The sequence below is a fragment of the Aspergillus japonicus genome (genome assembly GCF_003184785.1).
Source record: "Aspergillus japonicus CBS 114.51 unplaced genomic scaffold BO86scaffold_2, whole genome shotgun sequence".
NCBI classification, from domain to species: Eukaryota; Fungi; Ascomycota; class Eurotiomycetes; order Eurotiales; family Aspergillaceae; genus Aspergillus; species Aspergillus japonicus.
Genome location: NW_020291639.1, coordinates 1,084,655 through 1,112,441, shown reverse-complemented (window position 1 = coordinate 1,112,441; position 27,787 = coordinate 1,084,655). Strand labels below are relative to the sequence as shown.

The 27,787-nt window shown below is 51.1% G+C and overlaps 11 protein-coding genes across 11 annotated transcripts; 3 read left to right on the top strand and 8 right to left on the bottom strand.

Annotated features, from left to right (window-relative positions):
• Positions 1-476: 476 nt before the first annotated feature.
• BO86DRAFT_444837 (DNA-protein crosslink repair co-factor UBX5) lies at positions 477-2,728 on the bottom strand. The gene is made up of 2 exons (XM_025676405.1): positions 1,873-2,728; positions 477-1,798 (listed from the first exon to the last, which is right to left on the bottom strand). Exons 1-2 carry the CDS (start codon positions 2,345-2,347, stop codon positions 720-722), a joined length of 1,554 nt encoding a protein of 517 aa, XP_025533014.1. The 5' UTR covers positions 2,348-2,728; the 3' UTR covers positions 477-719.
• Positions 2,729-3,054: 326 nt separating this feature from the next.
• On the top strand, positions 3,055-5,491 carry BO86DRAFT_328965 (AAA family ATPase CDC6). Its single transcript, XM_025668661.1, has 3 exons — positions 3,055-3,283; positions 3,353-3,622; positions 3,673-5,491. Exons 1-3 carry the CDS (start codon positions 3,232-3,234, stop codon positions 5,274-5,276), a joined length of 1,926 nt encoding a protein of 641 aa, XP_025533013.1. The 5' UTR covers positions 3,055-3,231; the 3' UTR covers positions 5,277-5,491.
• Positions 5,492-5,498: 7 nt separating this feature from the next.
• BO86DRAFT_78636 (uncharacterized protein) lies at positions 5,499-6,198 on the bottom strand. Its single transcript, XM_025677677.1, has one exon. The coding sequence runs from the start codon at positions 6,055-6,057 to the stop codon at positions 5,566-5,568; it is 492 nt and encodes a 163-aa protein (XP_025533012.1). The 5' UTR covers positions 6,058-6,198; the 3' UTR covers positions 5,499-5,565.
• An 86-nt stretch (positions 6,199-6,284) lies between these two features.
• BO86DRAFT_301658 (GTPase-activating protein RGD2) lies at positions 6,285-9,185 on the bottom strand (the record flags this gene model as incomplete). Its single annotated transcript, XM_025667503.1, has 5 exons — positions 6,285-7,276; positions 7,326-7,511; positions 7,570-7,665; positions 7,728-8,874; positions 8,955-9,185. The coding sequence occupies 5 exons, from the start codon at positions 9,183-9,185 to the stop codon at positions 6,285-6,287; spliced, it is 2,652 nt and encodes an 883-aa protein (XP_025533011.1).
• A 1,451-nt stretch (positions 9,186-10,636) lies between these two features.
• BO86DRAFT_78573 (amino acid permease GAP1) lies at positions 10,637-12,964 on the bottom strand. The gene is made up of 3 exons (XM_025677676.1): positions 12,432-12,964; positions 11,958-12,375; positions 10,637-11,893 (listed from the first exon to the last, which is right to left on the bottom strand). Exons 1-3 carry the CDS (start codon positions 12,721-12,723, stop codon positions 10,831-10,833), a joined length of 1,773 nt encoding a protein of 590 aa, XP_025533010.1. The 5' UTR covers positions 12,724-12,964; the 3' UTR covers positions 10,637-10,830.
• A 4,566-nt stretch (positions 12,965-17,530) lies between these two features.
• Positions 17,531-18,117, bottom strand: BO86DRAFT_394896 (RNA-binding protein LSM5; the record flags this gene model as incomplete). Its single annotated transcript, XM_025673262.1, has 6 exons — positions 17,531-17,569; positions 17,621-17,684; positions 17,791-17,818; positions 17,877-17,915; positions 17,978-18,034; positions 18,093-18,117. The coding sequence occupies 6 exons, from the start codon at positions 18,115-18,117 to the stop codon at positions 17,531-17,533; spliced, it is 252 nt and encodes an 83-aa protein (XP_025533009.1).
• A 1,159-nt stretch (positions 18,118-19,276) lies between these two features.
• BO86DRAFT_301179 (3'-5' exonuclease) lies at positions 19,277-20,180 on the top strand (the record flags this gene model as incomplete). Its single annotated transcript, XM_025667477.1, has 2 exons — positions 19,277-19,910; positions 19,969-20,180. The coding sequence occupies 2 exons, from the start codon at positions 19,277-19,279 to the stop codon at positions 20,178-20,180; spliced, it is 846 nt and encodes a 281-aa protein (XP_025533008.1).
• A 249-nt stretch (positions 20,181-20,429) lies between these two features.
• On the bottom strand, positions 20,430-21,865 carry pex10 (ubiquitin-protein ligase peroxin 10). The gene has a single exon (XM_025671035.1). The coding sequence runs from the start codon at positions 21,707-21,709 to the stop codon at positions 20,585-20,587; it is 1,125 nt and encodes a 374-aa protein (XP_025533007.1). The 5' UTR covers positions 21,710-21,865; the 3' UTR covers positions 20,430-20,584.
• Positions 21,866-22,079: 214 nt separating this feature from the next.
• Positions 22,080-23,836, top strand: BO86DRAFT_385108 (EXS domain-containing protein). Its single transcript, XM_025671034.1, has 4 exons — positions 22,080-22,465; positions 22,540-22,589; positions 22,659-23,341; positions 23,408-23,836. Exons 1-4 carry the CDS (start codon positions 22,381-22,383, stop codon positions 23,772-23,774), a joined length of 1,185 nt encoding a protein of 394 aa, XP_025533006.1. The 5' UTR covers positions 22,080-22,380; the 3' UTR covers positions 23,775-23,836.
• Positions 23,837-24,257: 421 nt separating this feature from the next.
• On the bottom strand, positions 24,258-25,740 carry BO86DRAFT_78366 (uncharacterized protein). The gene has a single exon (XM_025677675.1). It carries the CDS (start codon positions 25,578-25,580, stop codon positions 24,504-24,506), a length of 1,077 nt encoding a protein of 358 aa, XP_025533005.1. The 5' UTR covers positions 25,581-25,740; the 3' UTR covers positions 24,258-24,503.
• Positions 25,741-26,194: 454 nt separating this feature from the next.
• Positions 26,195-27,737, bottom strand: BO86DRAFT_385105 (Ac45/VOA1 transmembrane domain-containing protein). Its single transcript, XM_025671033.1, has 5 exons — positions 27,535-27,737; positions 27,163-27,461; positions 26,997-27,101; positions 26,696-26,932; positions 26,195-26,643 (listed from the first exon to the last, which is right to left on the bottom strand). Exons 1-5 carry the CDS (start codon positions 27,627-27,629, stop codon positions 26,504-26,506), a joined length of 876 nt encoding a protein of 291 aa, XP_025533004.1. The 5' UTR covers positions 27,630-27,737; the 3' UTR covers positions 26,195-26,503.
• Positions 27,738-27,787: the final 50 nt, after the last annotated feature.

The following is a 27,787-nucleotide window of genomic DNA, read 5'->3' as shown; positions in this document are numbered from 1 at the left end:
CGTCCTTCAGAATGCCCTTGCTTTGATTGTCAACCCCGAAACAAGTAAGGATGTCAGACAGAGCTCAGATGGCAGATATAGAAGAATCTCCTTGCATGTTTAGTTCGAAATAAGTAGTAGTAGTAGTAGTAGTAGTAGTAGTAGTAGTAGTAGTTAATGGGCGGCAGGGCCAAACATGGAACAACAACAACGAAGGAGGGGGACCGCCCGGTGATTGGGGCAACGCGGGGTTGTTTCTGCCGGCCCAATGCCTTGATTTCTTAATTGCCAATAGTGGGGCTCAATCTGGAATGGCGGTCAGCAGCAAATTGCGGGTACCTACGGTTCCAATTAGTAGCGAACTGCGACGTCCACGGTACGTACAGTACTTACCTATTGACTTACTACTCCCATAGTACGGAGTACTACCTAGGTACTAGGTACTCCGTACTCCCTCATTCAAGCACTTGCTTCAAGGTCTATCGTTCAAAAATCATGTGTCTCATTGCATCCTAGCTTAGATCTATAGGGCCCTGACCATCCATTGAGGTCATCTCCCAATTCATCCTTCAATGACATAGCTCCGAATGTACTGTACGTTTTAGATAAAACCTTCCGTCTTCGTAGCTCATAACATGCAGGCTCGAAGGCTTAAATGCACTCATGAAAAACGGGGCTGTCCCTACACCACAGCGATCCATCCTAGATCCTAGGCATCGAAGTTTTCACCGACCGTGAGATCATTCATTCTCAACATAACCAATCATTACCGTTCCGTTCTTCAAGCCGGCTTCTTCGATGTTCGCGTCCAAAGAATCGATCAGATTACGACCCATGGCATTGAGGTCGAACTCCACCCCATGCTTGTCTGCCAACGGAGGTTCAGCTTTGAGCCACTCGTAGATCCTCCGAACCGGGTCCGCCAGAGCGAAGCGGCGAATGACTCTTCCGGAGGGATGGCGGAACTGAATGCGCGTCGTCGTTGCGGGATCGGCCGGTGGTTCGGTGTGGGGGTGGTTATCTGAGATGGCAGCGAATGCACTATGCTCACCTGGCACCTCTTCATCCATGTCGACGTCTTCCACATCGACCGCCTTCCCCTTACCTTTGACGTCTCCAGTACTGCGGGTAAGCTCGTCCGGATCCTCCAATTTCGGGGCTTGGGACGCCTGTTCACCGAGGCTGTTCCTCATCGCCATCTCCATCATTTCTTCCTCAGTCATGGCATCTATGCTCTTCTCCTTCTGTTCCGGCTTGCGCTTAGCGACGGGGTTTCGCACGTTGTGTTTCAGACTGTACCGGTCCAAGAATTCGTGAAGCTGCATCAAGAATTCGGCGGCGCGGACTACTGGAGGACCGGACCAGACCTTCATCTGTTCTCCCGTCCGGGGATCGACGATTGCGATGTGAGGGTAATTGTCCGATACGTCGCTTGCTTGAAAATAATACTGGAGATAAGGTGCCGCCCGTGGATCGTCTTTGGAATATTGAAGGAAGACAAAGTGTTCCTTGACAGTATCCCGCACTCCAGGGTCCTTCCACAGGTCCCGGTTCAGCACCTGGCAGTCAAAGATTGAAGAATCCTGGATGTTGACCAGCAACCACTTCTCATTATCGCGGCCTTCCTGCCGAGCGGAATCCCAAGGGAGCCGAGACATAATCTCGAACGGCGGGCGATACATCTCAGCCAGCATATTCTGTTTACTTGAGGCTTCGGAGGCTCCTCCAGTCGCTGCTGCCAGTTGCTCACGTTGTGACGCCTCATCTTCTCCGTGCCATATCGACGCTGTATCTCTTTGATTGAAGATACCGGGACGGTCTTGAGAATGAGAAACAATGAGTTAGCGACTGACAGACGGGAAGATAAATGGTATCACATGGTGGTTTACTGACTGTGTCGCTGCTGACGAGCGCGCAGTTGGCCCAAAATGCTGGCATGCATGTCGCCGTCGTCAAAGTCCGCTTCTGGGCCCACCAAAGTTTCTGTGGTGCGAGCCATCGGTGCGCGCACCTCTTCTTCGTCACCCGCCCCTCTGTACATCTCCTCCTGGAGCCGACGGGCCATGGCTGCATCGTCTTCGAAGTGAGCGTCGCGGGCGGAAGGCCGCGATTCGTCCACCGGGGTGTCGTCGTCGTCTGAGTCGATGTGTACAACGCCCGAATCATCTTCATATCCTCTGGCGCGGGAGGCTTGCTGAGGGGCGGAAGTTGATGGCGCAGGCTCGTCGGTTAGCGGTGCTCCACCATTCTCAAAGTAAAGTTGCATGGCCTGCTCGATGTTGAAATCGGCAAGCTGCAAGTACTGGATTGCCAGCTCCGGCTTGGAACCGGTAATTTCGGTGAACTGGGCCACCACATCGCCGTCCATGACGGGCAAAGCACGCTGGGTTATGTTTTGAAGCGGGAGCAGATATAAACAGGATAAATAGTGGGGTATCAGGCCGATGCGAGACGGGAAATACTTGCAGGAGGACTCAACTGCAAGGTGCAAGGTTGATGAGTGAGGAGGGCAATCTGATGCAAACAGCTGCAAACTCCAATGACGGTATTAAGGCGGTGATCGGTGATGACAGACTACAGAACAGCAGGGCAACAAGAAACGCTCGGTGGAATAGATTCAGCTTGATCAGGTGGACATTGGAGATACATAGATTTATTCAAGTTTCAATCCAGTGTGCTAATAATATAGAGAGAGGAGTGAAGGGAAGAGTATAAGGAAGTACTGTACCTAGTTATGTAGAAGACAGTGTCCGCTCCGACAATTTGGGTAGGCAGGATCAGTGACGCACTTCTGTTCGTTGGTTAAGTTGCTGTAACTTAAGCGCCCGCACACTTACATAATCACCGTTCGGTCACAGCATAACTCCGAGTTATACATAGTATAATACAGCAAGCCAGAACTGCGGTACTAGAGCTTATCGCCAGCCCTAATTGATTGTCGCAGCCTTGCAGGGCCTGCAGCCGACGCGTGACGCGCCCAGGCAGCGCGTCGTGGATAGCGCCGCGGCCCTAAAATCGGGCGAGGCTCAATTATGCCTCCTTGGGAAAAATAGCTCCAAGTCCACTCTCACTCACTCACTCATTCCACCTACTTCAATATCCACCCATTAGTTACCCCCATCCCTATCCAATCCAATCGGCACTTGCCCTCCTATAGAGAATCCCGGACTGGTTCTTTCTACACTAAGTTGTCTTTACTAACTCGCCCAACGCTCTTGCCTCCTTGGTGTGAGGGTTCATTATATTGTAACAATGGCTGTCTCGCTCCTGGGCAAGCGCCAACGTGGTGCAATTGAGACAGAAGGTACGTTGACTCCCTTTCCTCAGCGGAGCTCACTATCATCTTCCGATACTAATCAACTTCTTTCTATAGCTCCTCAGTTGCTACTTCGCAGTGGAAGCAAGCGCCGAGCTCAGCCGCCCCGAATCCGTGAAGAACCCGAGTCCACTGCGTTACAAACACGACAACTTCGATCGAGGACAATCGACAATAGCAATGCCAGCTCGCAAGAGAACCGAAGCCCCCAGAATTTAGAATCTTCTACGGACCATACCTCGGACCGCGGCTTGAGGAAAAACAAGGTTGTTTCACCAGTCAAGCTTTCACCAGTCAAGCGCAATGCTACTACTGATCCTATCAATGGTTAGACAACCGGAGCAGCAATGTGTAAGGCCACTGCTGACGGATTACAGACGAAAATTCAACACCAGTTGAGTTCAAGACTCCTTCGAAGTCGAGATTTCGGGATGCACTAGACTCCCCGCCGGTCACACCAAAACACCGCGTTCAGGTTGGCGCAAGACCGTCGACGCCACGTACTCCTCGCCATGCAACCACCCCCACAAATGCCACCACCGCGCAGACTGTTTATACACAAGCAAGGCAATTGTTTGCACGAGGCGCATCATCTACACGGATCGTTGGCAGGGAAGCTGAACGGGGAAAGCTTCGCGACTTCATACAGGAGGGCCTGAACACTCGCACAGGTGGCTGCTTGTATGTGAGCGGTCCTCCTGGTACCGGAAAAAGCGCATTGGTTCAGGAAGTGTGTAATGAGATGGACCTTCAATCAGCCAAGGTTACACACATTAACTGTGCGAGCATGCGAGCCGCCCGTGATGTCTACAGCAAGCTTATCGAGGATCTTTGCGATGACTCTGAGGTGTTCAAAAAGAGCGAGGCCGACCGGCTACGAATGATGTTCACATCGAACAGGAAACAGAACGATTTGTATTTGGTGACCCTGGACGAGATTGACCATCTTCTTACTGCGGACGCTGGCATTCTGCAGTCCTTATTCGAGTGGTCTCTACAGAGCGAGTCGAAGCTTATGCTTGTTGGAATTGCAAACGCGCTTGATTTGACCGACAGATCGTTGCCTCAGCTGAAGGCCAAGAATCTAAAGCCACGTCTGCTTCCATTTTTGCCTTATAATGCGGCTCAGATTGCCGGCGTCATTACTGGTCGACTTCGTTCCCTGCTCCCGGAGGGTCACAGTGCAGATCCAAACTTCATCCCATTTGTCCAGCCCGCAGCGATCCAGCTGTGCTCGAAGAAGGTCGCCTCGCAGACTGGCGACCTACGCAAGGCATTCGAGTTGATCAAGCGCGCCATCGATCTTGTGGAACAAGAGACCCTACAAAAGCTCGAGAAGCAAGAAGCCGCTTCTGGAACTCAAAATCAAGCCATTCTCGTTGAAAACAATAACCTCTCATCCATCAGCAAATGCTCACCACCTTCCCAGAAGTCTATGAAGGCCTACACCCCCCTCACCGCACCACGAGCGAGCATTGCGCATGTGGCGCGCATCACTTCCTCTGCTTTCGGTCAGGGCACTGTGCAAAGACTTCAGGGCATCAATCTTCAACAGAAAGCCGCGATCTGCGTATTGATCGCTCTTGATCGGCGCCGTCGCGAGACAGAAATTCCAGGTACTCCATCCAAGAAAATAAATTCGGCCCCCACGGTCAAGCAGGTCTATGACGCGTATTGCGCCCTGTGTCGGAAAGACAATCTTCTGCACCCTCTCACATCGACGGAGTTTAAGGATGTGCTTAGCAATCTGGAAACCATGGGTCTCGTGGGTGAATACCAAGGCCGCGGTCGAGGTGGCACCGTCGCTGGCGGAACCGACATTCGACGTTCCCCCTCTAAGCTTGGAGCTGGCCCCATGACTCCTACTCGAGCTCTGGACGAGCAATGCCTTGTATGCTTCGTCTCTCAGAGGGAGATCGAGAGCCAAATCGCTGGACCCGGGGAAGGCATCCTCCGCAGGCTGCTTTTGGGTCAAGCCTAACACTTCATCAACATTCTGCATTTCTGAGCGTTTGGCCACCTGGCCTTCATTGCATTTTGCATTGCACCGACTTTTTATGTCTTGGTTATCGGCGCATTCGACCCCGTACAGCATTTCATCACTTATATCCTAGGATTAGCACAGCACACACGGCACGGCACGGAACATACCTCATATAGCATTGTATACTTAGTTTACTCGGCACTACAATTCAGAGAAAAATATAATCAAAATTCATCTTGCAATCCTCCTTTGACTGATTATTCTATATTCGGATTCTATCTGCATACTAAACGGTGCATATCACACGCGGGGACTGTTCGAGGAGAGATCCGAGACAATGCAAGGAAGTGGATATTTCGCGAGCACATGATAGAATCATGAAAAACAGCAGACAGAGATAGATTGATGAATAGATAGAAGGAAAGAAACAAAAATAGATAGATAGATGGAATGGGGGCACTATGTATACACCAAAGATAGAACAAACATACGAAGATGGGTATGTCAGAGGAGGAAAAGAAGCAGAAGCATGTTTGAAAAGAAACCTCAGGCAGAGGGGCGGGAGTGGGATGTTCGACCCGAGCGGGATACAATCGAGGATGAACGAAGCAAACAGTAAAAACACAGAGAAAAGGAAAAGCGGCGAAGAAAGACTGCTAACTACTTGACCCCTGAGCTTCCTTTCTCGGCTGATAAGACCGGCTCTCAGATCCGAGAAAGAGGCTAAGGGGACTGAGGTCAGCAGACACACATCATGCGTAAACTCCTCTCGCTTCATGTTGCTTGACCATCCTCCTTGTTTCTCAGAAGGGGCGTGGAGCAACCATAACGATCTGTTCCCGGCAGACTAATAGAGTATAGTCGTTGGTGGCTGCTAGTCCTTTCCCAACTCATGGTCGCGATGAGAGATCCTCAAGCAAGACATGCGACAACATTCAAGACGTTCAGGTCATATGAGTCAATCAGTCAGTTAGTGAGTGCATCCACACATCACATGGGGCGCATTTAGTCATCGTCCATTGGCTTGTCCTCCAATGTAACACCTTTGGGCTCGTTCTCGATGGTTGCCAGGCTGCTACGCTTGCTGTCAGATCCACTCTCGCTGTTCACTGCGATGGGAAAGCTGGACCGGTTGCCAAGGCCGGGTTTGCGGTTGAACATGACACTGGAGAGGGGAATCGAAGTGCGCTTTTCGGATTCCTGGGTGGGCGTGGCAGCGGTCACGGGACTCATGGATCCATCTGATCCTGCGACTGGAGGCGGACTCGAAGTTCCAGATCCGGAGCTGGCACTGACAGCGGGAGAATCATCCGCAGCACCGTTGGGCTCAGAGGCCTCTGAGTTGTCGATGTTCACGCTGCTCAATTTCTCTGCAGCCGTAGGGGATTCCACATTGGTGGGAACGTCGAGGCTATTACGGAGGTTGGTTCTCCGCTCGGTAGGGCTCGTGACGTTGACGGGGAAACGCCCGGCCTCGGAAGCACCGCTAGAACGATCCCGACGGTGCTTCCGTGGGGGGTTGGGGCTGTGGGCGCGACTGCGGTCGACAATGGCGCGGTTCCGCGCTTCCATGGCCGCGCGTCGATTGCTCTCATCGGTGCTAATGGCACGGGGACGATTGCTGGTGCCACTGATCCCGAGAGCACTCGATTGGCGCTTGAGCTCGCCGAAAATGGCATCTTTGTGAGCGAACAAGTCACGAATTAGGCGATAGCTATGGCGCTCGTTCATCGTAAGACTACTCTCCGTGCGGGGGCGGAGAACGCAGGGGGAGAGCGCTTGGGCAAGAGAAGATACATAAGCTTCGTCGGCAGACGTCAGGTCTATCAAACGCGTGAAGTGGGTCATAATGGCGTCAAGTGTGGCGATGTTGTTGAGACGGAGTTGGCCGAGTGTGCTTTGAAGGACCTTGATGCGGCCTTCCTCTGTGGTCTCATGGGCGGTGGTGGAATAAATTGTCTTAACAATTTCATAAACTTGAGAAGAAACGAGCGAATCTGATTCATGTTAATGCGAATGAGAGGGTGAGACGCGAGGAATACGAACCTGGCAATTCAAGGAGATATAACTTCAAGACGCTGGCAATGATAGGGATCTCGTATTTCTCGAGCACTTCGTTGTAGTCCGCTCTGCTGTTGTTCAATGCATTCCGCAGATGGTGCGTTGCCGCTAAAGGTACATCATAAAGCCATATCGCGCGTCGTGCCTCGTTGCCCTCCAATTCAGGATAGCCTATATTGTATGGTCAGTCAGTTTCAAGAAAACGACCTCAATACTGTAGCACTCTTACGGTTGTCAAGATAAGTGAGGATAGTCGTTACAATAATCGGAACCCGCTTGCGATCGGCTCTTGCTCTAGCCTCGAGATCAACACCAAAGTTCTGATCTAGATGCAGATTAGATTTCAGCTGCCCAGACGCTGATAAGGATAACGGGTCTTCTACATACCTTCCACGGAGCCGTAGTAGTTCTCGTAAGCCTGTACGCGGGGGACGAAACCGCCAGTCCGGTAGTTCTCCAGCAGGTATCTAAGATCTCCCAGGGGCTGGATAGTCTCCTGGTACAGCATCATGTGATCCACCGTGCTCTGCAGGTTAGGAATCACATTGCTGATCGCGCCAGAGAAATCCAGGATCACAGCTTTGATAGCCTTGAGACGGTCCAGTTCGCACTGCTCCATGAAGCGTAGATTCTCGACAATTTCCTCCTCGAGCTTGCATCTGATCAGGTCAAGTCGCCGCACAGCAGCCTTGTACCGTTCATCAGCCTCGCGGGCCTCCCTGCGCAACTTTTCCGCTGGTGTCTCGTTCGGGTATGGGTTATTCAGAGGGTTCCACCCGGCGAGAATCTCGGACACAGAAGACAGGGGGGAATCACTGCCATCTTCGCTGGAGGCGATCGAAGTGACCCGCATCAGAGGCTTTTTCTTGTCGGGAATGCCGGTAAGTTGAAAGACTTTTGGGCGCCACTGGTAGCGCATCTTAGAACTGTTGGCAAACGTGCTGCCCATGTTTCCCACGAGCCTAAGAAAGCCGTTGTCGACAAGGTCCTGGCCGATTCTTTCACAATAGCCGATGCTGGTTCCGTTCAAATACTTCTGAATATAGTCCACGATGTCGGCGCCCGTCGATGTGTTCTGGTAGGTTCCAATGATGGGCACTTTGACATCGCCCACTTTGATCGTTTCCAGCATGTGTATCAACAGCTTCTTCAGGTCCTCGGGAGGATAAATGCGATCGCCGATTTCGACCGGCTCTTCTTCCTCCCCTTCTTCTTCCGGCAAGACGATCTTGGGAGTGGGCTTGATTTTGGGACTGGTCTCGGGGCCTTGGAACGCAAGCTTGTTCTCCTCCTCCAGATCCTCCACGACGCGGCACTTGTTGAAGTAGTGGCTCCGAAGTTTCTTGACCAATTCAACCTGCTTCGTATGTTCCTTGATGCGGGCTTGCAAATCATCGTGGGAGTTCTGTATCCGCGCCTCATGTTGATCACACCAGCGGCGAAACGGCGACACGACCAATTCCCGGATGTTGGACGCGATTTTCTGATGGTTCTTGGACGCCTCGACCATTTCCGTGCGGACACCTTCATAAGCCTGCAGAGAAGATGGCAGCCCCGCATTAGTACTCGCATACGACATAAAAAGACCAAGCCTGAACTCTCCGATCCGCTTACCTTCCTCACGCTCGCCCCATCGTCCTTCGCAAACCCTGTCGGTGTCACCCGGTCGACGGCCGGCGCGATGTCACCAAGTTTGGAGCCATACATGTCCTCCGCGTCCGCGCGCATCGAGGCAATAGTCAGAATTTGTTTGTTTTCCACCGCGCCCTGCTGAAGTTTGCCATAAAGTACCCCCAGACCTGTGGCGTAATCTGGGGTCCAAAACGAATCTGCGAAGCCAGGCATGGTGAAGCAAAAAACGGCGACAGACGAGCTATGAATTGGACTTTCTGATTCCGCCGAGGGTGCTGTAATGATCCGCAGAGGTGCTTTTGTTTGGAGTCGGCAAGTCTCCCAAGGTAGAGTTGATCGGTCGTCGTCGCCAGCGGAAGGCGACCGGGTCAAACAGACTAGAGGCGCAACGGCAACTGCACACAAGGACCGTGGAGAAAGTGAAGAGAGAAGTAAGAAAATGACCGGGTCGAGCGCGACCAGTATAGCTGCAGGTTTCAACGATCCCTAAGGTGGCACGGAGGAGCTGCGAAGAGACATAGGCCCGGGGGGAGGGGAGGAGGGGGGAAGCAAGTATGCGAGAGCGGCTACAGAAGACGACAGCCTAGAATTCGGGGGGGGGAGGGAAGGTGGGATGAACGCAGCGCCAATGGAAAGCAGTAATGCAGTAGATAATAATGCAGAGAGAAGAGATGGAGAAGAAAAAGAAAAGGTGATATGCTCTAGAAGAGAGGTGATTGTTTTAACTGGGGAAGGAGAGGTGAAGGAAAGAGAACAAGAATTGGGAGGAGGAAACAATGATGATGTTGATGATGATGATGATGATGATGATGGGGTGAATATTTCGAGATTCCAGAGGTTTAGTTAGAGAGACAAGAAGAGGTTCGGTCGGGGCCTTGTGCTCTCCATCCGTCATTTTGGAGGGTGACGGTGTATGTACAGTAATTTACATGTAAGTCTTCGACACTACTACTAATTAGTGCAAGAATACGGAGTTCGTACCAACCTGAAACCACGTTTTTTTTCTAAAAAAAAAAAAAAAGGCCCTATGAAAAGAAAAGTGACTGGGCAGGGCTGGTAAGTCAGTCTGTTAGCCCTGTAACTACTAACTAATAACTACTAACTAACTAGCTAACTAAGTCTACGTAACTCACTCCTGGTTACTATGGAGTACAGTCCGCACTAGACCATTGCCGCCCGCCTTCTCTTTTTTTTCTCCCAGTCTCCTCAGCCTCGCTCACCCTCACGTGTTGCTTTGCTGGCTAGAAGTAAGTTGGTTAGTAGTTCTGGAAGTAATAATGTTGTTCTGCTGTTGTTGGAAAAGTGGCTACTATTTTTGGTCTCCTCGTCACGGTTGATTGTTACCGTTGTCTTAGATTGATTTCCCAACAATCTCACATGGCCCCCCATGGTATAATTAGGTATAGTTTGCTGTCTGATCATTGCCCGAGTGAGGTTGGCATCCAACCCTCCCGAGTCCTCCACTAACATTCGGTGTGTTCATTCGCTACTGACGGAGGGATCCAAAAGACACCATTTCCCCTGCCGCCAAGACCACAGCACAGGACAGAACACCTCTCTCAATCTTGGGATTTCAAATTGACAATCTTGAACATGAAAGCAGGTCGCTTCTACAGCTTGATAGACATGCATACATATGTCCATGTACTACAGTACATTGCGCAGGATGTTTATTCGAGTCGAGTTGTATTTGACCATGATGATGGTTTACCACCAAGACGCACCAGATGCTCTGGTCTGATGTGAGGGGAAGGAACATTATCGTTATTGTACACAAGTTTCAGGCTCAAAAGGTATTATCATTTTATCATATTAAGGCGCACGCGTAAGTCCAATGTCTGACTGGCAACACTGCAACCTAACAGAAAAACTTGTAAACCTTCTTCCAAGCTGGCCACTGCGCCTGTTCGGCCTGCTCCTGCTCAATGAGATATTGAATATCCAAGTCACGGCGACCGGTTTGAAGGTCCATGTCTTTGGCGCGGATAAAGGGAGTCTTGTACCACAGTTTGTAAGGGATGTAGAACACCAGCACGACAGGCGCGGCGAGGTAGGCCGAGAAGAAGTTTTCAACCAAGGCCGAGGCAGACATGCTCGCATATCCGGTAGGTGCGAATCCGACCCAGAACTGGGCTACCAGAACCAGGCAGTTGAAAGCAAATCCGACCCAGGATCCGATCAATCCAGGTTGAGACCGGAAGGCAAGTTCGTTCAAACTGTGTCCCTGGATCTTCCAAGCACGGCGGAAGCGGATATGGCACAGACAGATTGAACCCCAAGTGAAGATAGACGAGAGACCAGAAATCGCCATCATCCAAGAGAACGCTTCAGACTGCTTCGAAGATGCGGCCAAGAATCCAAGTGCACCCAGCGACGAAGCAATCAGAAGGGACCAGAGAGGACGACCCTTACGGTCGATATACCCTAGGAATTTAGGGGCTTGTCCCTGTTCAGCCAGGGCTGCTAACGTTCTCGAGGAACCATAGACCGAGGCGTTACCAACTGACAGCACGGCGATCATGATCACAACATTCATGACAGAGGGTAGTCCAGATATACCGGCGTTCTTGATGGCGATAACGAAGGGCGATGCCTTAGCGTCGGCGCTGGATGACCCGCTAAGAAGCATGTCATCGGTGTAAGGGACCAGCAAGCCGACCAGCAGAAGCGACAAAATATAGAACAGGGTAATACGCCAGAACACTTGCTTGATGGCAGTCGGGAGGGACTTGCGAGGATTGGCGGTCTCGGCTGCCGCAAGACCAACCAGCTCAGTGCCGGCGAAGGCGAAGGCGGCATTGACGAAGACACTGCAAAGACCCTTGAATCCGTTATGGAAAGCGCCCGGGTTATGCCAATAGCGTGCACCGATATAGCCACCGTTGGGGCCACCACCACAATCCAAAATGATGCCGAGGATGCTTATTTAGGTCAGTCGGACGAATCCCAAAAGACCCGCAAAGGGGACGCGTTCAGATCACTCACATGAAGCCGATAACCGCAAGGACCTTGACAATCGAGAAGACGAACTCAGCTTCTCCATAGCCCTTGACACCGAATAGATTGATTGCAACGATCAAGACCCAAAAGATGGCAACCCAAGCAGCACTCGAGATACTCGAATTCCAGTAGTTGACGGTCATGGAAGCAGCGACGATTTCGGTCGGCAGGACCACCAACCATTGCAGAGCATAGTTCCAACCCATGGCGAAACCCCAGGCGGGATCGATAAAGCGAGTGGAGTAGTGGGAAAAGGAACCAGCGACGGGAAACAGAACGGCCATTTCACCCAGCGCGTGCACGGTACAGTAAAGCATGCAGCCGATCAACGCATAAGCAATGAGAACTGATGCAGGTCCGCCCGCAGCCAACACTGATCCGGATCCGACAAAGAGACCAGTACCTGAGTGACCAGATGAGCCATCTATGCTAGAGCCAGGAGCCGTGTAGGGTACATACCAATTGAGCCACCGATAGCGATCATCTGAAGGTGACGGCCTTTGAGCTTGCGCTGCAGGGGGGATTGAGCGGTCTTCCGTGCAGCTTCCTCAATATCGTATGACGATCCATCGGCACCCGAGTGTTCGGCGGCCGATACTTGTGCATTAGGATCTCTCTTGAAGCTGTCCCAGATTCTTTGGCCAAAACTTCCTTTAGTTGTCTCGGTTTCTCCATAGGACGGCGGAGGGTCGGCGGCCGAGGAGGCCTCGGGTTTGAATTCATATTTCGGCTCCATGAAATCTTTCTCCATGGCTGATGATGTGGATCGATGGAAGGGTAAGAGTAGGGTGTGGTATTGCACAAGACACTATGAACTCAGTAGAGTAGCAAGCTTGCACAAGTAGAGAGAGACCTTCAGTCTAAGGAGGTTGAGGTCGAGGGAGCAAAGGAGAAGAAACAAGATAAGGTGATGGTAATTGTGCAGAGAAGCAACCGGCGTGCTGGAGTGCTAGGCTACGATGAGTGAATATGTGTTACTGAGCCACTGCGGTGAGCCACGCTAATCAGAGGCACAATGTGTTGGACTGCCTGCTGCGATCACAACAGAGCAATGCTAGCGGGGGTGCAAAGAAGGATGAGAAGGGGGGGAGAACCAGGAAGCTCGGAAGCCCTCATGGATTGACATGGGATGCCAGCCAGTATTTAAATGGGGAAGATCAGCCTTCAAAGCGCAGTGGAACGGAACAAGTGAATAAATCCTGCCTAGCTAGCCTGGTCTAATTGATTGACATCCATGCTTTCGGGGATAATCACCCACCATCAATCAGCTTGGAGAAGGAAGAGGAGGGGTGGGCCAGATTATGCCATTGCAAGCATTGATACGGTATACTACCTCCCTGTCTACCTACCATCCATGTGGCCGAGCCAAACGGACAGGAAACTCTCTGAAGTGGGACCAGTCTGGGGGGAGCTAAATTACAGGAGGGGGCCTTAGTCTTACTGTCAATTCACTTCACTACTATTAGGTGGTGCTTCCGATTGATATTCTGGGGGAGAGTCTTTTGGATCTCTTGATTTCATGAACGGGGTTGATTGCCACCTTATGATTGAGCCTGCCTCCAACTTGATTGGCTGCCATCTGCAGCATTATTCACTGTTACTTTTTGCTTGACAATTAGGATTGATAAGTGCGCAGTTACCAACAGCTGACTTGCTAATCACAATCAGCCACACGACATGGGATGGGAACCTTTCAAAACCCGACTAATCCCAACCATGACTAGCCCGCCCGAAATCCCCATAGTGACTTATCAGTGGGTTTTTACGGATACTACGAGGTAGGTAATCTACGCCGTACCTTTTGCTATGCCCCGTAGGTAGGTACAATTTATCTTGTTCATCATTGTCTCGAGTATTGTAGTTCCACTGGATGAACTAATCGCTACAAATGTGATTAAAACCTCAGCCAAGCTCCACATTCAGATGCAAAACAGCATTTCCAGTGCCCAGAATCAGCACCGAAATGACAGCAGCTGACCTTTATCCCGCCACTAGAGCCCTGGTCCTCTCCGAGCTACTACGTATGTAATAACTTCCTCCTTAAGGTTCCAACGCCACTGGTAGTGCAGAACTTCCGAACCAATAGCCAAAGGTGGCTCCATCCTTCCCAATAAGCACCCACACACCCACAAGAGAAAGTCAGTCAATCCGTGGTGTGATTATTATGAATTAGTTGTAGGCAGATTATCTACACTTCAACACGTGTGCTGCAAGTAAGTAAAGTTGGGTTTCAGTTCAGTCCTTGCCTTCCATGGCCAGGGTCCATCAAGTGGAGTCTCTCTTATCTATGAAGTCTAAGCAGGCGATTGATAGCTATCGGATTTATCATTATCAATGGCCGCTATCTCTGGATTTCCTGACAATTAATTTTCTTTTCCCTTTCTTATTTTTTTCCTGATAGAAGATGATGCCTACATCACATCTCATCATTGGAATGTGTCTAGAAGCCCTCGCGTGCTGATCCTTCCTAGAATATGTCCGACGGTAAACGGACTTCATCCCTCAGGCATGCAGCTGCCTCCCGAGATTAAATTCTCGCAGCGAAGCGAGAGCCAATCAAGGAGCTGAAACGCATATGATAAGAGGCTGGCCTCGGTTCTCTCAAGGATCGGTCAGTCAAAGGCCTGGTGCTCATCTCTTGAGTCTAGGACTGCTGTCCATTCTGCCACATCCAACAGATAGCTGTCTGTACATGTTGCCTTGACTTCGGTACTATTACAACACCATTAAACAATAAACAGTGAGGAGTACATAGTAAACATCAGTATCTTTGTGTATGAAATGCGATCAGAGGCTTAGGGTCACTGCGGGTGGCTGACGTACACTCCATTGTGACAATCCATATACAAGTACGGAGTACCTCTGTAGATCTACGGAGTACAACGGATACCTCCCTGCGTGGTGACTGCCACCATCTTCTACCTTTTCTTCCAATGGTCTTCTTCGCCTTCTTCTCGAAGTTCTCGAAGGGCTCCGAGGGATCGAGTCTGTCTTGTCGCGAACCCTGTTCCGGCAAAAAGTCGCCTAAGCTGGAAGTCGATTCGCACACTTCCCCCTGTCATGGCGACGGAGGTCAATGTAGAGAAGGGTTAGTGCCAACTTACTAGGTAGAATCCTTCTCCCGCGGCCAGGGTCGACTTGCTCACGGCAGGCAGCCCAGCTGTCGCTCAGTATTGCTGCTGTGGCTCCTCGAGCCAAACATCCCACTCGTGCATGGGCGGCGTTACACTCATCTGGCCAAACCATGAAAGGAACGAAACTGAGGAGGATGGTGTGACCTTGCTTCTTCCACCCCTCGTAGCGCAACCGCAAATATCCGCTCGACTCATTTGCCGAGTTCCATCTGGAGGATGAGGTCAACGGAGACACGCCTAGCTAGGTTTTTGCTCGTCTTGTAGCTTTATTAGGGCGGCTAAGACGCCAGATTGGTGATGAGATCGAGCAAATCATCGCAACTACAGGACCGGGCCGGGTATCAGGCTGCCTTTCGCTAGGTAGCCGGTCTTGCATATTGACCCATACGTGATGCTCGCAGCCAAGGTCATCAGCCTTACACTGTTGCAGTATACCCGGTCGACTGAGACATGTAATCTCACAAAAAAAAACGGGTTGGTGGCGGGTCCTAATGCTGGGATATTCGGCACGTGAAGAAAGAGGAGCAATTGTCGGACAGCATGGCTAAATCCTAACTTTCAGCCAATGACACAACGGCTGCACATAGACAGGTGAATTCGCCCCCCATTTTCATTGTGTCGTGGAAAAGAGAAGAGGGAGATATTAGCAGGGTCTCAATCCGAGTCTAGCCATCTGTGGAAGTACAAACAAAACTTACCACACCTTGGGTGGTCGGTCCCTTTACCCTGTTATACTTTCGCGCGATGTCACCTTCACACTGGACCAGCCCGGACAACGGAGCCTGCGGCATCCCCGAAAGCCAATGATCGATCGCGAATTGTGCCTTCAGGAGCTGAGAAGCCCAGCCGCCGAGTAACCTGGCCCTCCCCTGGTGGCTGCATCCCTCCGCGCAGCCTATTCAACTAACTAGTTGTTAACTAACGTTAATATAGATGATATAAGCTCGTTAGCCAATGCAAGTTATGCAACTACAGTCATAAGTAAGCATGATAGATACTGACACTAACTCTCAGCCCATGCTGCCGGTCGTTGTTGGGACCTGCAACTGGGCGGTCTTGACCTCTAGCACCGAGTACCGACGAGAAAGTTAGCCCGTTGCACTGGAAACAGTGTCGGGCCCACCCCCGATCAGCTTCGGAGTCGCCATTTCACTCTTTTCCAAGTTCACTTTTCAGTTTACCAACTTCATTCAACCCCGTCCGACGTTGAGTTTGGGGACAGACAGAAGGCCCATTTAGGGTTATCTCCTTAATGCGGGCGGGCGGGCAATGGTGAAAATGCGGGGAAAGAGCCGAAGCTATTACCTAACAGTTTCCACTCGGCCCCAGTCGGTGGGAAATATCTGGGGTAGCTGACACTTCGCTCCCAAGAATCTCTCTGTGGTCACTTCTTCTGCAGTCATGCACTGGGTCTGGTCCACTCGCGATACGAAGATGGATTCTTGGACGCTCTCAGAGACTGACCAGAACGGCATCAGCCACTCTTATTGATGTTCTTCTGGTTGCTCGAACTATGAATTATGATCTATCCATCGTATCCTGACATCACTCATTCGTCGGCTTAATTTCTCGTCTTGGCTATGGAAGGCGGAAGACTGAACCATGTCATGCTTCCTTCTTTCTCCCCTCATTATTCTTTTTGCCTCGGTTCAAAGTCGCTCTCGCTGAAGTTGCAGGCAGTAGTAACTGCCTAAGAGATAATCTATCGACCGCAGCTTAGCACTATGATCTCTACTCCCTTCAAGAGCCTGAGCCCACGAAAGTCGATTTTGAAAGGGAAAAAAAAAATGAGCAAACGAAGTGCATCGCCGGCAGTTTATTGCAAGGAATTGAATCTCAACCTCGGCGCGGGTCCTGTCATTGCATAAAGACTGGACTGGGCCCTAATGAAACCGGGTGATTTGAGAGTTTTCGGTCGCGTGATGCACTTCAAGTGTACGGATATCGACTATTTATGGATGAACAGGTTGCTCACGAATCTAGAAGGATTCGGACAATGGTAGCGCGGTCACATCAAGTCAGCAAGTCAATTGAGCAAGCAGTGAATCAGATCATGCTCCAAAATGCTGGTTAATTGTGTACTGATTCGGAAAAAAATCGTATCCAGGCTCGTCGATGCCACTTGAAGAGCATCTGACCCGATCTCACATCAATGTGAAAACTGACGGGCCCGTGCTTGTATGCTTCGCTGATTGATAGCTATGTATCTTTTGGAGAAGGCCATCTTGATCTGCCATAGGCCATGCATCGGCCATCGATTGCACGATTGGAAAAAAAAAACAGGAGACAGATTCCCTCTTGACTGAATGGAGGGATGAAGAACGCCCTGTGGAGCTATTGGCCAGAACGACATGATTGGAATACAGTCATCAATATTCATTGGATAATTAAAACAAAGCTTGAACATCGTGAATATTATGAGGTTCATGAGCTCCCAACTGGCCCTTCGCCTCCAGGAATCAACTGCGCAAACTTGTTAGCCTGGTGGACACGAAAGCAGGAAGGGACTCGCACCATGCAAACGTTATTGCCATTGAGCAGTATCTTAGGAAGCTTGACTTGCGCACCAGAGTAGTCACTGATAGCGATTAGTACGAAGATCGGCCAAATTTCGGTAGTTGTAGGGCGATTTAATGCGATGGCATGATGTAGCCAGAGCAGGATACGCAGTCGAAGACACTTACAATTCTGTCACGTCTTCCAAAACCATGTCTGAAAGCGAAATTAGATTATTGATACTAGCAGAGCAGGAGCGAACTTGACCACTTACTGACGTAGTCATCGAATCCCAGCAATGTACCAGAGAACTCTGTTCGATAAGAAGTTAATGATTCTGCCTTCCGGGAAAGAAAAGAGGTTGCCGGCACCAACCCTTATCATTCTTCATGATAACCCAGATTCTAGAGCCGACACACTTGTCGATCAGCTCTAGTCCGAGGGTTAGCACGGTCATGTTACTGTATATTCATATGATGCAGTGAATTACCAAGAGGAAGAAGTTGAGAAGCCATTGTGAGAGGTTTCGGCCAACAGTGATACTAGATCGAAACAGAGTTGATACAAAGCTCAAGAAGACTTGAGAGAAGAAGAGAGCAAATAAACAAAATGAAAGTCTTTGGGGGCTTTCACAGTACGACAGGGGTACAAGATACTTGATCTAGAAACTGACGCGGTGGGCGGAAACGGTCAGTGATGAATCCATCCAGACAATCTTGGCATCTTCGCTGGAACTCGCGTTTATCCGGCCCGCTCACTCAACCCAATCAGATAGAGCATCGTAAGTTGACTAACAGTAGTACCGTGCCACGGCCTGTTTTCCTTACCTACTTGTACACCACCTTCTTTAGGTTCTTCAGGTACCATATTTTACCGACTTTCATGGAAGCAATCAATGTGTCTTTGGACACCGCCATTTTCAATGTAAATAGCTGAGATCTCAGTTCCCTCTTGGAATTTTCTCTTGGTTGACTGAAGCTCAAGAGCATGATCGGGTTGAGCCTCGTCTAAATCCTCTTAATCCGCACTAAGCGCCCTGCTATCACAAGGGACAAAACAGGAACCGCGCGTGGACAGCATTTCCACATTCTTTAGCCTTCCGGACTCATAAGATGCTTGTCACTACGTCGGCACTTACACGGTAAGCCGCACCCCTTCTTCTACTCGTTCCATATAACCCCGATTGACCGTAACCACAGGTTTCCATCGCCAGATCCGGCTTTTTTGGCGGCAAGCTCAAGGTCGCTACGCAGGCCGTGCGCCCCGAGCCAGCAGCCAGGACTAAGCGTCCATATCGGCAGATTCTACGCCGCATTGGCGAAGCCAGCCTTGACCATGGATTCTCGACCAGAGACTAGTGGCTCCAAGCGACGCAGGACCCTGCCATGGTTTGACATATTTAATCGACCTTCAGCCTCTCCCAATGGAGCCCAGGGCTCATTTCAGGCGCCTTCAGGTGCCTCTTCCGTGTCTCGGAGAGGGGTCTGGAACCATCAGGGGCGAAAGCCCAAGAGAACCTGCCTGGGAGAGATGAGGCGATCATATAGCTCAAATACATTAATCGCCTCAGATCCTGGGCCGCTCGGAACCTTGCAGAAGCCCGAGGCATCGACTTTATTCAAGGGTCCTCAAAAAGGATTATCTGCGCCAGTGGGCCAGACCGGTAGCAGCCCCATGGGCTCGATCAAGAGTCACTTTGCAGCCCGACAGCTTCAAAAGGACACAGCCAAGAACCCCGTTACCCCGGAATTCTGGAGCCACAAATTACAAAAGAGCCCGGAAGGGAAAGAAATTGTGGTGCACTATTGCAGGAGCTTGAAGAGTAGCGAGGATATCGCACAGCTTTTTGTAGAGGATGATATCATTGGGCTTGACCTGGAATGGAAGGCCTCGGCTTCGGCATGGGACCGCATCCAAGACAACATTTCGCTAATCCAGATTGCGAACCGACACCGCATCGCGCTCTTTCACGTGGCACTGTTCAAGCCGGCAAGAGGTATCGCCGATCTTGTACCACCGACGCTGAAGCGTATCATCGAAGATCCAGCCATCACGAAAGCTGGTGTTTCCATCAAAGCGGACTGCACCCGTCTCCGAAAGTATCTCCAGATAGATGCGCACGGGATCTTCGAGCTTAGCCATCTTCACAAGCTGATCAAGTACTGCCAATCGAATCCCAAACTGATCAATAAGCGCCTTGTCAATCTGAGCGAGCAGGTGGAGGAGCATTTCGGGCTACCCTTGCAAAAAGAAGAAACCGTGCGGTGCAGCGAATGGACAGCGACCTTGAATTATCGCCAGGTTCAATGTGAGTGCCCTTGATCCTTTACCAAAGACTTGAAAATAGCTGACGGGGCTCTGGATAGATGCTGCGTCCGACCCATATGCATGCGTCTGCTTATATGACAAGATGGATGCCAAACGACAAGCACTGGACCCAACGCCCCCTCTTCCTGCCCACGCCGAACTGAATATACCGATCCGGGTTGTGTGCAAAGCGCCTGTCACTGCTGACTTGGAAGAAGTCGAAGTAGTGCAACCCGGGGATGCTCCGGAAGACTCAAAGTGTACCGTCTAATTATATAAGTCTATATATATATCGGGGGGGCTAATACGGTTCCTTTTTTCGAAAACAAACAAACCAGTGCCTCTCACCGCAACGTTTCAGCGATGTGCATTTGCAATATTTGCCCGTCATATCAGTATACTCTGATCCAATAATTGTTAGCCTTTGAACAGGGAGCTATAGACGCAATACGTCCTTGAACTTATGTTAGGCAGGGATGTGGGATTTTCTACGAAGTGTTGGAGATATATAGATGTGAGCTGGGATTTTGACAGGTGGCTGCGATCCAGGCAGGAAACTGTCAAAATATATCTCTAAATTGAAAGGGTATATTTGAAACAAGCAAATTGCAACGCTGAAACATGCCAAGAAAGCAGTATGCGACGGGGCTAGGTGGGACGCCTTTGGGACTAGTACTACCCTCTCAACGGTAGCACTTTAGACAGGCGGACCTCCTGGCGGCAGAGCGGGCACTCCGGCTTCTCGCGTACCCAGTCTCGAACACATGTCCAACAGAACACATGACCGCAAGTGGTAGCACTCGGATCTTTGAACAACTCTAGACACAGGGTACACTTGCGCTGTTGGCCGGCAGGTATCCAAGGGACCGCGTTCGGGTCCTCGGCGAAGTCGTACCGGGCACGGCTAGCGGGCAAAAGCGGAAGCGATGACGGATTCTCAACGGAGGTTATCGCCTTATCGCCTTGACCGCTAGCCGCTCCAGCGTCCGCTGCTTGACGATCCTGGTCCTCCTGCTGCAGGCTGGCCGCCACCTTCTTGATGTGCAGAACTCCCTGCACTGCGATCTGCAGTACGAGAAGCACGCCCAGGACCTCGTAGCCTACCCGCTGCTCGTTTTCGTTGATCTTCTTGGTGAAAATATAACGCAGGCCCCAGAAGCGCTTCGCGAGGTGGTAGTAGGCGCCGGTGAAATAGAAGGTCGCGATACTGACGGCGTAAATGGGCGACAGCGACGTGATGGAGTCGAGGTGCTCCAGGATATATCGCTGGATCCGCAGCTTGGTGAAGACAGAGCCCGATTGGCTGTGCGGATCGTCTTGCGTGCTTTTGGTCTGGGCGTTCTTGACCTGCTGGCGGGCAACGCTACGTTCGAGTTTGGCTCGCAATCGCTGTCGGAATGCGGGGAGGATCCGCTGAAGCGCCCACGGGAGCAGGATGCTGCTGAGGATGTATCCGACCCGCCGGGGGAGAGAAGGGAGTTGTAGTGTATCGTCCTCCAAGTGGACCAGGTCACAGTATTCCTCACCCAAGGTCCGATTCCCGATCAAGGTGGTGAGGGAGAAATACAGGGTCTCGGTCAGTCGTTTGATGGCCTCGGAGTGCGTATGGGCGAACCGTGCCCCACGAAGGGAACGGGCGATGGATTGGGCTTGGTTGGTCAAGCTTGCGGAGAGAAAAACATCCTTCTCGTGAGAGCGGATGATGTCTGGCGAGGTCGCGAAAGGGTAGAAGTGGCCCGAGGGACGTATGGAGGTGGTGGGAGCCGAGGCGGTGGTTATCGAGAGATCTTCGTCCGCCATTGCGAGAAGAGCGAACAGGGAGGACGATAAACAACGTGAAATCAGTAGAGCAGAGTGCGAGAAGGAGAGAGGCTAGATAATCAGGGAGTTAAGAAGGGAGAAAGTCATAAGTTTCGCTTTGAATGTTGGATTTAGTAGTTATCGCGGAGCTCCGCCCGCCCCAAGTACTGTATGTACAGTACGGAGTGGTAGATTGCTGAAAGATTGAAAGATACCTCGGTAGTAATGTACACGTGATCGAGAGCTGTAGCCAAAATTGGACGCCAGCGCCAAGAAGCGCCGCTAAGCCGAAAGCGGGACCAGGACGCATCCTCCAGGCTAAACCCGAGAAAGCCGCTGGTCAGTCAAGACTGAAACCGTCCCTGAGCTTCTTTTTGTCTGGTCTTGAGTGAGGTTCACACTTGCGGGTCGGTCATGATTCGATTGAATTGACGGAGTGATTGAGTATTCGTGCTCGTCAAACTCACCCTGAGTACCTCTCTGACGCCGATTCTTTTTCTCCTCTTCTTCTTTCTATCCTACCCCTCCTCCTCTGCTTCCATATCTTGCTGGCTTTCCCATTCTCTTTTCCGGGATCTACTTCCCTTGCAATCCACCAGTCTTCGACCTGATCTCCCTATTTCGCCGTCCCCAGGTGCTAACAGAAACCGGCGCCGCTACTTCAATGGAATATGGGTCCTGATCAACATGCTCAATTGGATGGCTTCAGTCTATTCCTTCCCTTCCCCTCGCGTGTGGCGGTAATCTTTTTGGCTGGTATGCTAATTGTTCATTATTAATTGTTCTCTTATCTTCAACCCTCTTCGATCGTTGTTAATTGCTGTTGACAGGGTTCTGGGGATGGGGTGCCAATCTGCAGTATCTCTCAAAAGCGAATGTTGTGGGTTAATCCCCCCCTCATTCTTTCCTAGTCCTTGCTTCTCGTGACAGCTTGTCTAATATCTACCAGGACGTTCCCTCTCTCATTCGATACCCCCACCGCCAGTCCGCTAACCACCCACCTCATTACGCCTCCGCCTACCGCTTAGCCACTCTCCTGACCATCCCTCTCGTGATCTCCCTTCTCATCTTCTGGCCCGTCACCCACGGTTCCAGACAACGTGTCGAGTCGTTGGATTACATCCCGCAATCATACTTCTTCATTGCCGGGATCATTCTGATTCAACCCTTCATACGGGTCGCGCGCTCGGGCCGATTCCGCCTCTTCACTACTTTGAAGCGCATCTGTGTTGGTGGATTGGCGCAGCCCCAAGATGGCAAGTTTGGGGACATTCTCCTGGCAGATGCCTTGACGAGCTACTCCAAAGTCCTGGGAGATCTGGTTGTCTCCTTCTGCATGTTCTTCACTGGGGATCTAGGCAGTACATCGAAACCGAATCGCAAATGTGGGAACGACTACCTTATTCCACTTGTCATCTCCATTCCCAGTATGATCCGGCTACGTCAGTGTCTCATCGAATACTTCCGTGTATGGCAAGGTGGTCACAAGAATGGGAACACGGGGGGCCAACACCTGGCTAACGCATTGAAATACGCTACCGCATTTCCCGTCATCATGCTCACGGCAAAATTGAGGAACTACAACCCCCTGGAGTTCTATGGATTCAGCGAGACCGGTCTCTCACGACTTTTGTAAGTATTTCTAATCGCCTGACTTGCAGGTCAAACAGTTGGAGGCTAATGTCCTTGCGTCACTAGGTTTCTCTGCACTCTGACCAACTCCGCATATTCATTCTACTGGGACGTCACCAAGGATTGGGACCTGACCCTTTTGTCGCCCTTGCGCGACAGTCCAGAATATCCGTTCGGCCTCCGTCGCCACCGGTTCTTCGCTGATCGTCAGTACTACCTTGCCGTTGGCATCGACTTCGCCATTCGCTTCTCGTGGCTCGCGCGATATGTGCCAGGTCTCGTCTGGCTAAGTGACACGGAATTCGGAATTTTTGTCCTCATGTTTCTCGAGGTCGCACGCCGATGGATGTGGATCTTCCTCCGCATAGAGACCGAGTGGAGTAAGTTCCCTGCTTCCACCACGTTTTCTTTTCTTTGTGTGACGCCCGGCTAACCTTGCGACACGACAGTCAGGAACAGCCGCGGCCCAGCGCTGGATGATATTCTGCTCGGCGAGTTCAGCGGTAAGCTGGATGCGGACTGATCAATCCGGCGTAGGCGCTTTCTAGAGCGTGCTCGCCTCGTATATATTGTATAATCTATAGATGTTCTAAGCTTTGAATCTTCCACCCGCTCCCGAGTCGTAGTCTCGATTCCTTTGTCTCTGCGGCCCGCATACCCGCATTAGGATACCATGTGATTGTGCAGTGAGTCTTGTTCTCCGATCCTGGAACACAGCACGTGATGCCTTCCATTCTCACAACCGTCGTAGTTAGTAAGATGAAAGCCAACTGGCGCAGAGGCCGTCAGGTGACACCATTACCAACCCGCAGTTGAAAGGCGTGCCAAACCCCTCTCGAAGCCATAGATGACTAGTCTGGAATAGTCGGATGTTTTCCAAATACCTGCTAACTCCCGTGGGCAATTGAGTACGGAGCGGTTCGCTGGGAGGACATGCAGTGATTACTTCATCAGGATTTGCTATTAGACAATTCGACTATGTTCGAGAATAGAAACTTTATACCAGACACAACAGAAGTGAAGAAATGCCACGTGACTTTAGACACAGGGTAATATAATAGATGCACACAGAAATGGAAAAAAGGGCTGGACTGAGATTTCTAGAACCAAACTGAAAGATGCGTGTTGGGAGAATGAGGATTCATCCAGTTTGAGACACAGATCAGTCCCGGTTTTGAGGCGGATGACTATCGAACAGATCCTCCAAATATGCGCTGGGGGTTCTTCCCGCTGGCGGGGAAGCTAGATTCAGAGTGCTGGTGGAAGCTTCGACGTGAGACCTTCTGGCGTTGCGACGAGGAGGGGTATCCTGTTGATCGTGATACTGGGGCAGACCCGGGGATTCGGGGGGACTGGGCACGGATCTAGTCGGGGCGTAGCCCTGCGCTTGAGGACCCCCAAGCCCCGTCAGGTCGGCAGCTGAGTAACGTGCGTCTTGAGTGCGGGGAGTGGTTCCCACGTTGTTGGCATTGTAGTAACCCGCCGGAAGGTAGCTCGAACGGCGGTTTCCGCTGCCGTGTTGCATCCCGGCGGTTGGTGAGAAGAAGAGCCCGCTGTTGGCACTGGGGCCCTTTGAGGTTCGGTGCTGTCGGTGGCTGTGGTGGCTGTGACGGTGATGCTGGTGAGTTCCAACTCCACTAAGCTTGTCGAGGGCGACGCCAGGTCCCGCGGAAGAGGATCTCCTAGTACGCGACTTTCTTCTCTTCGAACGCAAGAGGCCTTTCGATTCGGACGAGCGCGTCATTGCGGCTTGGCGCACAGAGCGGTTCACAGACCATGCAACTATGCCGCGCCATGCTAGAATCGCGAGCCCAATGGCTCCCAGAACTGCTCCCACGGCGATGAATAGGGTACCCTCGGGGATGTTGGACTTTTGCATATATGGCGCATCTGCAGTTGGTGGCACAGTGACGACGGGATAACCATCTGTTGAGGAGGACGAGGATGCCGATGTAGTCGACGTGGATGAGGTATCTGTACCAGTTGATGCCGTCGAGGCCGATGTCGTGGAGCTGCTCTTCGACGAGCTAGTGGTAGTGCTTGTCGATGACGATGACGACGACGACGAGGTTGTAGCCGATTCTGTTGTCGAGCTCACGCTTGTGGTGGTTGTAGTATTATCATCCGTGGTCGCATCTTGAGCTACGGAGATTTGAGCAACAAGCATAACGAACAACACAAGAAGTAGAGTGAAAGAAGGCCGGTGGGCTCTCCCAACGCCCTTGAACAAAGCCACCATGATTGTTGGTGGTAATCGCAAACTGCTAAGAGGTAGATCCTGTTTAGGACGCGATGTCGATTAGTGCGTTGAATGACTATCGCAGAACGTAACTGGGCATAGCCACGACAAGCATACGAGAGCGAATGTCTCTGCAGACTGATCGCATCAACAGCGGCTGTCCCCAGACACACGACGGGAATGAGGGGGAGCACTATCAGGCAAGTCTCCACCCAGCAGAAGAGGGTCCAAGATCAGCGAAGAAGCGAACAAGATCGGATCGTCAGCAGCCTTAACGAACGACTATGCAGAGACTCAACAGTGATATCAAGAAAGACCCATGCTGAGTAGCGAAAGACAAGGGATTATTGACAAGCGAGTGAGCGCGGTAAAAACCCACGATACACAAGTGCAACGACAACGGACGATAACACATGATCAGCAGAGAAAAGAAGAGGCAATAGGAATACGGGGGGGTTGCCCCGTGCTCCGTCTGGACCGGCTCCCCTCCCTGCCTTAGGCTCTCACGTGACGGAGATACAGGTGCTATTTATGGCTATTTGTGAATTTGTGGGTAATTAGTTTGACTAGGAGTAGGAGTTCTGATGCACTAGCAAGACCAGGAAACGACCAGTCCAAGTATCAAGTGGTTATCAAATTGAGATAAACCGTGATCGCCCCTTGGCCTCCAAATGCCCGCATTCCATCTAATCACGTGACTATTATCGATAACATCCAGATCCAGGGACATGCACCCAAATATAGCATACATCACACTCCGTACAGCATCATGATTTATCGCATAAAGAAGATGAAACGCCAGCATACAAATATGCAGTGAATTTCAAAAACAAGATATACTGTGCTGAAAAGAACAAAACCAAAAAGCTAGACACGTTCAAGCAAGGTCTTCCGCAAGAGATCACGAACAATTAATTGCTGTATCATTGCTGTTTCTTCTGCACACTGGCGGAGATGTCCTTCTCAAACGCCGCGTACGGAACCTCGAGGCTCAGGAGAGCACTGAGACCAACATACAAGATCAGAAGACAGAAAAGAGAGGCCATCAGCCCCATAATGATGCCTGTTTGCTGTCAGATCGGGGTGATTCATGGCCTGGGGCACTCTACACATACCTGGGGTGAAATAGTGGTATTCGCGGAAAAGCGTCTTGTTTGAGGGAGCATCATCCTCAAGACCATGTGCCGAGAAGTCCCGCTTCAAATCCATGTGGAGGGGGTCCTGGTAGGAAGCATCCTCAGATTGGTAAACACCGATGTCAGAGCTCAATGTTTCCTTAGGCGAAGTGATGTAAAGAATAGTGTACTTCTTGGAATCCGGCAGCCGTTCGATAATGTCGGAGAGAAGGCCATCTATCAAAGCTTTTAGCACCGTGTTTTCGGAAGAGGGTCAAAGTGTAATTGCTTGGGTACAGACCATTATCGGAAAGCTGGAGGCGGCGTTCAGATCCCTGTGGAAGCACAGGGAAGTCGAGGCGGATCACACGGGGCTCAGCGCCAAAGTCGGGAGAGTAAATGCCAGCTAAAAGACAGAAAGTTAGCCCGAGCTGTCCTGTGCAGCTTGCCCAGATCGGAATACTTACAGGAGGCATCAATGATGGTAGATTGAGCTCCACACTCCGCTTCTAATAGTTCTTGCACCTTCCTTGCTTCTAGAACTCCAACAACTTCGTTGATGATCGTCCTTGAGCGGATGGTATGGTCCTTGCCAGTCAATTTCGCGCCGAGGCGGGGTGCGGACTTGAGTGTAGAGAAGTCGTTGCTGTGGACTCCAGGTTGGGAAGCGATAACATAATAGTCGGAAGGACAGCCAGAAAGCTTCGAGGAAAGATCCTCCAGTAGCGAAGAAGCAGTCTTAAGCTGTGCTGAGGTAGAAAGATTCCTAAGGGAGCTGTTAGCTGGCTCGTTCCTCGGAGACTGAGGGTTCGCCTGCGCGCAAAGTTGGGTGTGCATACTCCGAAGTCGATGCTAGGAAAAAGGGAGAAGTATCATGGAAGGCGCTAGTTGTAGTCGCTCCCAGAGCGAGCAATGATAGAGTTCCCAAGCGCATGATGGTTGGGTGAATATAACTAACCAAATAGATGCAGTGCTCTCCGGAAGGACCCCAGATGAATGAATGATGTTAGAGCCAGGTGTGATGGCCCGCCGGCTCGGAGGCGGTCGACTTCGGCACGGGCACTATTTAGCCTCCTTTACAATTTATATGCC

Coding starts and splice junctions, on each gene's coding strand:
- BO86DRAFT_444837 (XM_025676405.1), bottom strand. CDS start 2,347: ATGGACGGCGATGTGGTGGCCCAGTTCACCGAAATTACCGGTTCCAAG. Junction 1,799..1,872: donor CGCTCGTCAGCAGCGACACA/GTCAGTAAACCA, acceptor CTCATTCTCAAG/ACCGTCCCGGTATCTTCAAT.
- BO86DRAFT_328965 (XM_025668661.1), top strand. CDS start 3,232: ATGGCTGTCTCGCTCCTGGGCAAGCGCCAACGTGGTGCAATTGAGACA. Junction 3,284..3,352: donor TGGTGCAATTGAGACAGAAG/GTACGTTGACTC, acceptor TTCTTTCTATAG/CTCCTCAGTTGCTACTTCGC. Junction 3,623..3,672: donor TACTACTGATCCTATCAATG/GTTAGACAACCG, acceptor GACGGATTACAG/ACGAAAATTCAACACCAGTT.
- BO86DRAFT_78636 (XM_025677677.1), bottom strand. CDS start 6,057: ATGAAGCGAGAGGAGTTTACGCATGATGTGTGTCTGCTGACCTCAGTC.
- BO86DRAFT_78573 (XM_025677676.1), bottom strand. CDS start 12,723: ATGGAGAAAGATTTCATGGAGCCGAAATATGAATTCAAACCCGAGGCC. Junction 12,376..12,431: donor CGCTATCGGTGGCTCAATTG/GTATGTACCCTA, acceptor CTGGTCACTCAG/GTACTGGTCTCTTTGTCGGA. Junction 11,894..11,957: donor CTTGCGGTTATCGGCTTCAT/GTGAGTGATCTG, acceptor GACCTAAATAAG/CATCCTCGGCATCATTTTGG.
- pex10 (XM_025671035.1), bottom strand. CDS start 21,709: ATGGCGGACGAAGATCTCTCGATAACCACCGCCTCGGCTCCCACCACC.
- BO86DRAFT_385108 (XM_025671034.1), top strand. CDS start 22,381: ATGGGTCCTGATCAACATGCTCAATTGGATGGCTTCAGTCTATTCCTT. Junction 22,466..22,539: donor GGCGGTAATCTTTTTGGCTG/GTATGCTAATTG, acceptor TGCTGTTGACAG/GGTTCTGGGGATGGGGTGCC. Junction 22,590..22,658: donor ATCTCTCAAAAGCGAATGTT/GTGGGTTAATCC, acceptor AATATCTACCAG/GACGTTCCCTCTCTCATTCG.
- BO86DRAFT_78366 (XM_025677675.1), bottom strand. CDS start 25,580: ATGGTGGCTTTGTTCAAGGGCGTTGGGAGAGCCCACCGGCCTTCTTTC.
- BO86DRAFT_385105 (XM_025671033.1), bottom strand. CDS start 27,629: ATGCGCTTGGGAACTCTATCATTGCTCGCTCTGGGAGCGACTACAACT. Junction 27,462..27,534: donor TTCCTAGCATCGACTTCGGA/GTATGCACACCC, acceptor CAGCTCCCTTAG/GAATCTTTCTACCTCAGCAC. Junction 27,102..27,162: donor TACCATCATTGATGCCTCCT/GTAAGTATTCCG, acceptor TCTGTCTTTTAG/CTGGCATTTACTCTCCCGAC.